Source organism: Populus euphratica, unplaced genomic scaffold (assembly GCF_000495115.2).
Source record: "Populus euphratica unplaced genomic scaffold, PopEup_1.0 scaffold1046.1, whole genome shotgun sequence".
NCBI classification, from domain to species: domain Eukaryota; kingdom Viridiplantae; phylum Streptophyta; class Magnoliopsida; order Malpighiales; family Salicaceae; genus Populus; species Populus euphratica.
The window spans coordinates 66,114-77,415 of NW_011500901.1; the positions used below are offsets into that span (position 1 = coordinate 66,114).

The 11,302-nt window shown below is 28.1% G+C and overlaps 1 protein-coding gene across 1 annotated transcript; it reads left to right on the forward strand.

Moving 5' to 3' along the window:
• Positions 1–322: 322 nt before the first annotated feature.
• Positions 323–3,691, forward strand: LOC105116770 (probable prolyl 4-hydroxylase 4). Its single transcript, XM_011014232.1, has 6 exons — positions 323–345; positions 2,305–2,422; positions 2,485–2,546; positions 2,723–2,808; positions 2,926–3,211; positions 3,399–3,691. The coding sequence occupies exons 1-6, from the start codon at positions 323–325 to the stop codon at positions 3,421–3,423; spliced, it is 600 nt and encodes a 199-aa protein (XP_011012534.1). The 3' UTR covers positions 3,424–3,691.
• Positions 3,692–11,302: the final 7,611 nt, after the last annotated feature.

Consider the following 11,302-nt stretch of genomic DNA (forward strand, 5'->3'; position numbering starts at 1 on the left):
TACCATTAGCAATCTGAATATTTTGTGTGCCCCTATACTCTCAAAGATTACATAACAAATCAAATAAGCCAATTGATTAGTATTTAAAAGTGTATTTTTATCATGGTTTTATATCATCATTTTGCACTTGAAGTATCAATAACTCCTTAACTAAAATATGTTTTATAATAATGTATCTAATAAGATAAGATACCTATAATTTGTGGTAAATATCTATTTTTAATGAGGAGTTATTGATATTTCAAGTGCAAAATGATGATATAAAACCATGATAAAAATGCACTTTTAAGTATTAATCAATAATCTCAAAACATATATTAGCATGACTGTCAAAAGCAAGGAAAGGTAAAGTTTTATGTTTTCCTAGTTTGCAAGTAGAACAATCAAAAGACAAGTTATGAGTAAAACCTTTATTTTTGTGACCAAGAAAACCACGCTTCATTAAATTAGACAAAATAACATTATTTGGATGGCCCAATCATTTATGCCAATCTGATGCCTTATTTTCAACAATAACAGAAGCTAAAGACAAAACTCTAGGAATAGTAAATTACATCATAAATAATCTTTTCACTTTAGGCCCCCTCGTAATTACCTTATCGGATACTTTATCCAGCACAAGAGAACCATTACGAGAGAGATGCAAATCCAAGTTATTATCCACCATTTTTCCAATAGAAATTAAATTAGCATACAGCCCAAGAGAAACAAATATATGAGAACAAAAAGGTCCAATATCACTAATAACTATAATTGGAAGATTATTACCATTAGCAATCTGAATATTTTGTGTGCCCCTATACTCTCAAAGATTACATAAAAAATCAGATAAGCCAATCATATGATTGGATGTTCTAGAATCAACAATCCAAGAAGAAGAGAATGATTGGATATTCTAGAATCAACAATCCAAGAAGAAGAGATATTATTACCTTAACCCTGAAGTCCAAACGTAGAGAATACAATGATAATGATTTGTTGTACCATTTCTAAAGTGATAGTGGTTATGGAAGTAGAACCAGGAATCTGATGGTTTACAACAGCAGCTTGGAAAGCCTGTGCTCTCTGATTTTTTAGACGTGTAAGACATTCTTTAACAATGTGTCCATTCTGCTTATAATAACTGTAGAATTTCTTATCATAGTTACGGGCAATATGCCTATACTCCTTGCAGTTGTAGTATTGTATGGTTCCTTTATCTCGATTCTTCCCTTAAGTAGCATAAGCAACATTGACAACCTCAGATGTCTCTTTGGATTCACCTATTACAAATTGTATAGCCATTCTTTGTTCTTCACACAATAATTCACCTAGACAGACATCCAAAGAAGGAACTGGATCTCTATTCAGCAACCCAGCCTAGACAATCTCAAATTCTAGTCTTAGTTTCATCAAAAACTGATCTCACTTGTTAACTTCATAAACCGCTTGAAGACTAGGTAAGGCCTCTTTAGACACCTTAGAATAGATAATACCAGAATATTCATTCCATAGATTAACAAAACTAGAATAATATTACTCAATCGACAGATTACTTTGACTGAAATTGTTGATCTTGAGTTCAAGTTGAAAACATCTTGTTGTATTATCTTGATGATATATATATTTTAGATAATCTCACATCTCTCTAGCTATACCAAAGGAGTGTAAATTATTCACCATATGACCTTCAATAGATGTTAAACTCCAAGAAATAATTTGAGTATCATTTGTCTCCTAGACTAAATTCTGCATCATTTGCAAAAGTAGAAGAAGTCCCATCAATATGCCTCTAAAGCTCTTTTCCTTTCAAAAATATCCTAAAATGAAATTCCTATACTGCATAGTTCTTATATAGAACTATATGTAAATTTGATACTCATAGTTTCTATAGATATTCTTAAAAAAAAAAATCAAAACTAAAAATCTTAAAACAAGACTATTAACTAAAAATAAAATAAAGTTATTAATTAAAAATTTAATTACCCCAAAATAAAAAAACATATTAGAAGGTTACATAACCTTCTTCTAATACCATAACAAATTTGAGTAAATAGATAAATGTTATTTTCATGAGGATTCTTTTTTTTTTATTAAATAAGAGTTGTTATACAATTTATTATTGTATAATTTATTTTGATAAGAAAATATAAACAGCTAATTCATTAATTGTTTATATTTTAATATAAATAAAAAAAAATTAATACATTAATTATGATAAAATAAATTTTATATATAATTTAATACATTAATTATGATAAAATAAATTTTATAATTACAGCTATAATTTCTGTAATTTTGATTTATAATTTGTGGCACTAATAGCTATGATTACTTTGCTGACAAGGTTAATATTGACCGTGGCGAACACCGGTTGGCAACTGTGCGCATGTATCTTACAGATGTTGAAGAGGGTGGTGAAACAGTGTTCCCTTCAGCTGAGGTCAGTTCACATGCCTTATTCTTTCTCATTGTAGATATGCTTGTGCTGTTCCATTTTGCAAGGACATCAGCTTTTATGGTGCTAGAGAATTTGTTTTAGTGTCAAAAACCTTCCAGATCAGGCTGTCTGCATGTGGTACATGCTGATAGGCCTAGCACATCTCTTGGGATGGCTACAACATTGGTTGTATTCGCTTTGACCTAAGTGTGCAATCACTTCTCTAAAATTGAAATTAGTAGCATTGAGAAAGGGAGGCGGACAGAATACTCTAAAAGAAGAATTAGTTCAAGATTTTTGAAGAATAATTTGCAATCAGGAGCCTCCACGTCGTAAAGCTTATGTTAGTCACGAAGACGGTTCTGAATGTGCAAGAAACGGAATTGCAGGTGAGCCACCACATAGATTACAATGGTTTTATAAATTGTATTCCTTGAGTTGCATTTGCACTCAGTTAATGTGTTTTTGTTTTTTGGTCTTCTTATCTGCACCATGGAAATACTCAGTGAAACCACGTAGAGGGGATGCACTTCTTTTCTTCAGTCTACATCCAACTGCTGTTCCAGACATAAGCAGCCTTCACGCAGGGTGTCCTGTGATTGAAGGTGAGAAATGGTCTGCCACAAAGTGGATTCATGTGGACTCATCGGACAAGAACGCAGAAGCTGGTGGGAAATGCACTGATCAGAATGAAAGTTGTGAGGGGTGGGCAGCCCTTGGAGAACGCACCAAAAACACCGAGTACACGGTTGGGTCACTGGACCTTCCTGGACATTGTAGGAGGAGTTGTAAGGCATGTTAAGGATATGCCTTCCACGCTCCTTGTAGGTTTCCTTATGGTTGGTTGTTGGGGGGGCTGTACTTGGTTTTTCTTTCAATTACAATCCTGTAGACATGGCTGAAAATGATCCATTTTGTATTTTGCTAGTTGTAATCACGTCTTAATGGTTTACAGCCACTTGTATTTTCCTCTCATTGTGATACAGCCAGCTTTCATGAAATGAATGAAATACAGAAAATGCATTTAGTATATGCGCTTCTATAGTTCTTTGCTTCCTGTTTTTTGCCCTTTTTGAAGCTTAAGATTTTAACGGGTGCTTGAGAGAAAAAGGTGTTTCGATTTGGAAGAAGTGAAATATCCTCACTGTCTGTCTCCCTTTCGTTGGATTCTTATTCATTTTCAACAAATATTAATGTATCTATCTGTCCCATTGGTGAATCTTTTCTTGAGAAGTGACAATTCAGTCTTGAAAAGACCAGTTTCGTGCTCAAGTGAAATGAGTTTCAGACTTGAGAAGATGATGCTTTTCTTTCAGTGAAACGAAAAGATTTGGCAGTCTGAAGTAATGGAATGACTATCATGTCTTATCACTTGAGAAGATGATGCTTTTCTTTCAGTGAAACGAAAAGATTTGGCAGTCTGAAGTACTGGAATGACTATCATGTCTTATCACATGAGAAGAATCTCCGCTGCAAAATCTTCAACGATATCTACGAATCATGAAAAGAGAAGAATATTAGCCATTGACCAAACACACACCACACCTCGTTTGCCCTAAAAAGAGAGAGAATAAAACTAGTAAGGATTCTCTCTCCACGTTCATGGTCGGTGTCTGTCACACCTCACAGGTCACAAGCAAAGCAAGCCAGACCGTCTCCACAACCTCCAAGATTTTTTTTATTTTTTTATTTTTAAATTCGACAACAAAGAGTATTTTTTTTATATATTAATTGAGATTATTCCTAGAAAGATTTGAAAGAAGAAATAAAACGGGCTTTAGCCTCTGCTGAGAGGGGAGCATGTCTTTTGTCCAGCTGTCCCTTCTGAGATGATGAAATTAAAAAGGAGGAATTGATTAGAGGGTTCAAACATGAAACAGCTGTTGGCTCGTATAGTGTAGTGTTGTTTTTGAAAATATTTTTTATTTAAAAAAAATATATTAAAAATAACTTTTTTAAAATTGACTCGTATATTGTAGTGTTGTTTTTAAAAATATTTTTTATTTAAAAAAAAATATTAATAATAATGTTTTATTTTAAAAAAGTTATTTTTAAAATTATTATATTAAAATGATTTTGAAACATTAAAAAATTATTAATTCAAAATAAAAAATTTAAATTTTAAAAAAATATTTTTAAAATACAATGTCAAACACATATAAATGGAGATGATATTATTTTTTTATTGTTTTTATAATAAATTCATTATTATTTTTCTCTATTTTGCAAATAAAAATAATACGGTTCCTTCTTTTTTCTATTAATTATAAAACTCAATAAATAATTTAATATGATGGTGGTGTCTTAGGTAAGATATTTAGATAACTCTAAAATTAAAAAAAAATAAAAAATTAATTGAATTAAAAACCTGAATTATCTAAAATTAAAAAAATTAATTGAATTAAAAACCTGAATTCAAACTCAAGCTAAACTCTTTGGTCATTTTTGTTCCATCTTTCTCCTTTACGGGGATTTCCAGCATGCATGTTCTTCAAATTAACAATCTTGGAAGAACTATGTGCCGTTAGATTTTTCATAATTAGAAGAAGAAGAAAAGGATAGTGGTGTATTTATAATGGATTTTGAAGGGTCAATGCAGGCTAAAAAACCCCCTTGCTTCATCATGTTTCCAATTCTTATTAAAAAAAACTCCTTGCTTCGAGGTGGACAAAAGACAGACCGTTCGTTCAAGGAAAAAACAAATAGGAAAAACAGGTTGTAATGACAGGACATGTCCCGTGACACCTCTTTTGTTTTCTATAATTTAAAGCATTTTTTTATTAAAATAATTTTTTTATTTTTTTAAATTTAATTTTAATATTAAAATATCAAAACAATTTAAAAACATTAAATTAAATTTGGTGGTGGTTACTTGATGCTAATTGTGATAATTGCTTCCGTTTTGCTTGCTGCACTTTGGTTAAAACATTTTCAAAAACTATGTAAAAAAAGCCCAGATCGTGGTTAAAATAAATTAATTAATTAGATTTAAGAGTTACAATTTGTTATCAAGACCCCTTTTTGTTTATAATAAAAAAAAAATATTTATTTTCTTAGGGTTCCAGCGGGTGATTTGAAGATATCTAATGACTTATTTAATGTTACAAATCAATCTCAACTTTTACTTTTCGTTAGCTTTTACTTATTTTTTAATTAACACTGGCAAATGCTCAATGAGAAAGTGCCCAAACATGTTCTTGAACTTGGTTTGATAAACTTGGAATATGCTTGACCTCCACTATAGCTATTGTGTTGGGCTACGTTGCATTATAAGATTAAACACATTAAATTGTTTCGAAATAAATTATAAGCAGTTGTTCGGAAAATTATTTTAAAGACATCATTAATGAGTATATTTAAAGTTAAATTAAAAATGGAACCCGATCATTTTTTAAGTTAAAACTATTCTTGATATGTTAAAATAATTTATGAATAAATAAAAAATAATCTTAAATAATCTTGATTTGTATTTTTGTTTTTTTCAGAAACTTGAAAACCCTCTAAATTTAATGAGAATGTAAATAATTAAGATAAAATATTAAAAACACCTAAATTTTTAAAACAAAAAAACATCCAAGCAACCTAAACTTTGAGCCCTGAATCACATGCATGCATACTGTCCAGCTTGAGCATAAGTTTGGATTTGAATTTAGTGTAAAATGATTTGTTGGGTTATCAAAGTTTTTTTTTATCAATTTTATTTTAAAAGCTAGTATAGGATTTATGATTATTTGATCTATAAAAAAATATTTTTTTATTAATTTATTAGTATGTTTAGATTATGAACAAAGTCACACACTATTACTCGACTCGAACTTTATTTGAATTTTGAGTTTAGTGTAGTATAATATTTTGGGTTATAAATTTTTTTTATTTTTTAATCTTTTTCTTTGGACTTAGGTTATTTTATAGTTTTTGGCTCATAAAGAGTTATTTTTTGCCAACCTATTAGTATATTCAGATAAAAATCTAATCAATTTTTTTAGTAACCTGACTAGTATTTTCTACTAAAAATATTTTGATTTAAAATTAAAATTGTCATATTTAATTTTTGTTTATGAAAAGTAGTCAAAGTATAAAATAGAATAAGCTTTTGTTTCCATCCATTGTAAAAGAAGTTGAAAGAAGAGTTTTTTATACTATTTTTGTATATTATTCAAACTCTTGTCCATCGATACATTGTTGTAGAAAGACATTTAGTTGAGTTTTGTTTGATTGTGATCCTTGTTCAGAAGTGTATATAAACAAGGTATTATTGTTGAAATATTGAGAGATTTATTATATATATTTTCTTTATATCAAGTGAGGGGCGATAAAACTTTAAAAATAAAAAATTAATCATTGTCAACAACATAACTTGATCCTATTTTAAGTATTTCAATAAGTACCCTATATGATTTTAATTTTAATTTAATATATTGTATATTTAGTATACTAGAATAATGTTTGAGGTGATCATTTTTTATTCGGTTATTTTAAATTAAAAATCAAAATGTAATCAACCAATTTTGGTTTGATTTTAATTTGATTATTTTATATTAAAAACTAAAAATTATATTGTTTTTTTGGATTTTCTAATGGGTTGTTTTGTTTGGTTTTTTCTAGTTTGAGTTAGTTTATTTCAACACCAAATCGGTTTAGTTTGGTTTAACTTTTTGATTTTAGGCTTATGAAACCAAAATATAATTAAATTGAATTTTTTAAAAATATTTTAATATATATTTTTTCATTGTTCGATTTTAAGAATATTTTATTTTAATTTTCTCAGTTTAATCAGTTTGTTAATTGTTTTACTCAACCCTAGTGTTTCAATCTTTTATATAAGTTTGGATATATGCTTAGTTATATATATATATATATATATATAGCATTATAAATGTTTTTATAATTTTATAATACTTGAGGTTATTTTATGTTTAAATAAAATATAATATGCAGACTTTCATCATAGAAAACATCTTTTGAAGTAGAATCTAATACCCTTTTAGCCTACTTTTATAAAAATAACCTTTCATTTTCAAAAGTTAAAATACTATTTTTTAAATCTTTATTAGATATTTTTGACATTTTTAATTATTTTACTTAAAAACAAAGTGGTAAAAGCTAGAAAAGTGGAAGCTCTTGATTGGACTTGTTATCAGTTTTTAAAGCAAAGTAATTATAATTAAGAAAAAGTTATCGATATAATGCCAAGTACATAATAATTCGGGCAATTTTGCATCTAGGTGACAGATTTAAATTGACATGTAGTGAAAACGTGTTTTCCTTGATACTTTTCAAAAAAGAGCGAATTAAATGTCTACTTTTATCGATATTTAATGTTTATATATATATATATGAATTATTATTATTATTATTATTATTATTATTTCCTATCATGTTAGGCATGTTAGGAAAGAAAGGTATATTACGGATAATTGTAAACATGGCTTGATTAGCTATTTCCAAGCTCTTTTTTAGGCTAATGATATCAATAAAATTTTATTGATGTTGATATTTAATCTTGTAAGAAAAAAAAAAGATATGTTAGAATTGCCTACTAAGATTTAAAGGATAATAATATCAACATAGATGATATTAATATCAGTATTATTTAATATTTATGTTTTCTTATGAAACATGAAATTAAATAATACTAATAGAGTTATATTAACATTGATATTAATAAAAACTTATTAGCCTATTGAAACTTAGAAACTAATGATAACAACATGGATTATGTAGATATCGACATTACTTAGTATTTTTGTTTTCTTATAAATCATGAAAGTTCATGATATAAACAATGTTATATTGATATTGATAATAATAGAAACTTGGTTAGCCTTCTAAAACTTGCAGACTAATGATATCAACATAGATTCTATTGATATTGACATTACTTAGTGTTTGTGTTTTATTCTAGATGATAGAAGTTAATGGTATCAACATGGTTATGTTGATATCGATATTAATAAAAACTTTATTAACCTACCAGAACTTGGAGGCTAATGATATTAATATGGATTATGTTGATATCGACATTACTTGTTGTTTATATTTTCTTAAAAAAAAAATTGAAAGTTAAGGGTATCAACATGGTTATCTTGATATTGGTATTAATGATAATTTGTTTAGCCTACTGAAATGTTTGGAGGCTAATGATATCAAAATGGAGTATGTAGATATAAGCATTACTTGATTTTTGTGTTTTCTTCTAGATTATGGAAGTTAATGGTATCAAAAATGTTATATTGATATCTGATTAGTATTTAAAAGTGTATTTTTATCAAGGTTTTATATCATCAGTTTGCACTTGAAGTATCAATAACTCTTTTACTAAAATATGTTTTATAATAACAAGTCTGATAACATATGATACCTTTATTTATAGTAAATATTTATCCTAAATATAGGCCTATCACATAATTGAAAAGATTGATTGATGAGTTGAAATACTGAAATTGAAAGGACAAAGAGAGGTTGAAGCTTAGAAAAGAGATGCTGGTTTAGTTTAAACTAGAACACTATTCGGTAATTGGATCATAATTAGAGCTATAGAACTTGGATTTAGGTCTGCTTTTTATGGATGGAAAGTTAAGACATAGGCTTAAAACTTTCATGGGAAGGCAAGAATTAAACTAGAACACTGTTCGGTAATTGGATCATAATTAGAGCTATAGAACTTGGATTTAGGTCTGCTTTTTATGGATGGAAAATTAAGACATAAGCTTAAAACCTTCATGGGAAGGCAAGGCTCAATTCTGCTATTTGAAAGTCCAAATTTTAGTAACAACATAGAAGTCTGAATCTATCCTGCAACTTAGATATTATTCAGTGTTCAACCCATATCTTGAGTTCTAGAAGTCCAAATGACCTTAATTTTTTTTGTTGAAAAGCTGAGATAATTTCCTAAAACTTTCATGTTTAGGTTTGTCCAAATTCTGATGTTAGCAATGACGTTTTGTTTAGATAAGAAGATAAATAATATCACCAAGTCAAGATGTGGCCACCAATTCAACAATTAGTTAACAAATCAATTATTTTCAATTTTGGCCTATAAAAAAAGGTTTTGCCATACATTTAGGCATTTTAGTTTTCAGATCAATATCATGCTTATGCTCTCTCTTTATTGTAATACTTACGTTTTGCTTATATTAATCTCTTGTTTATACTTCTCATTTCCTTTCCTTTACTTAATTAACTTTTATCTTATTTTTATTCTTATCTTATTTGTTTGTGTTTTTCTTTTTCATTATGTTTATCTAAATTTATCATGTTCAGGTGAAAAGGTTACACTAATAGTGTAGAATAAGTTTGGCATAAATGCAACAAGGACTTTGATGTTTGATACTAACATGTTTTGTATTTGTTTTCTTATTCACTCTTAATACTTCGCTTTTTAAATGGTTAATTTAGATTTGTGTTGTATAACACTTGGTACAACAAATACTTGGCACTTTCATAACCCAAATATATGTTATAACTGACGTTTATGCTATGAAAGGAACTTGATTTGTTATTAACACAAGTTATAATCATGAATACTTGACAACATTTATAAGTATTAGCATTATTCGAATAAGATAACTAATGTAATCATGTTAACAATTTATAATCCGATTGGAACCTTCTTTGTGTGTGGTTTCTAGTTGAATAATAAGAGTTTATAATATACTTGTTTGAAATATCATTAGTGAATTCTCTAACCTTCACAATTATTTTTACAATTTTTTGATCCTCATATTAATTTTCCATCTCAAAGTTCTCATTAACTTCTTTATTATTATTACTACTACTACTACCATTAATACTACTACTATTATTGTTATTGTTGTTGTATTATTATTGTTTATAATTTATATAATTAACCTCCTGTAGTTTGATCTCGATCTTGTCAAGTTATTTATTACTTTGACACTCATGCACTTGGGAGAAAACATCAATCTTTTGATTGTATCAAGTTTTTGGCGTTGTTGCTGGCGAGATAAATTCTTGTATAAATTATAATATTTATTTTATTTTTACTTTTCACTTTTCTTGTATCTAAATTTGTTTCTTTTATTTTGTTTTATTTTATTTTGTTTTCTTCTTCCTTTTATTCTATTCCTATATGTGCATTAGAGTGTGGTCATGTACATTAAGTGGTAGACTTTGTAGGGTATCCTCATCATTTTCAGAAAATATGGCCGAAGAAGATAACAAGTCGTTTCATAATGAGAATAACCGTGTTAAAACACTTAAAGACCACATGAATCCTATAAGAACAAGTGTACCATATGCATAGTTTTCCTCCCTAATGCATCTCATTTTAATTTTAAGTGAGACATTATTCAACTTTTACCTTCTTTACATGGCTTAGATTTAGAAAATCCATATTTGCATTTAAAAGAATTTGAGGAGGTTTATAACACCTATAATGACTCAAATTGTAGCATGAACACCATCATATTAAAAAATTTTCCTTTTTTAATTAAAAAATAAAGCTAAAATATGGCTATAAAATTTAAGACTAAGATCCATTCGTGCTTGGGATGAAATGCAACAACAATTTTTAATGAAATTTTTCCCTTCTTATAAAACAAACTGTTTCAAAAGATAAATCATCACTTTCACTTAAAAACCAACAGAAACATTTTACAAATATTGGAATAGATATCAAGACTTGCTTAATACTTGCCCTCATCATGGTTTTGAAACATGGAGATAATGCCTCCATGAACAAACTCATGCTTTAAACAGTTTCCAAAGGCCCAATCATAACCTATACTCACAAACATACAACCTTGGTTGGAGAAATCACCCAAATTTCAATTGAAAGAGTGATAATAATAATGCATAAACTTCACATCCATCGTTTCAAGCACATTATAATTTCTATAATTCTCATAGATATGCACTTTC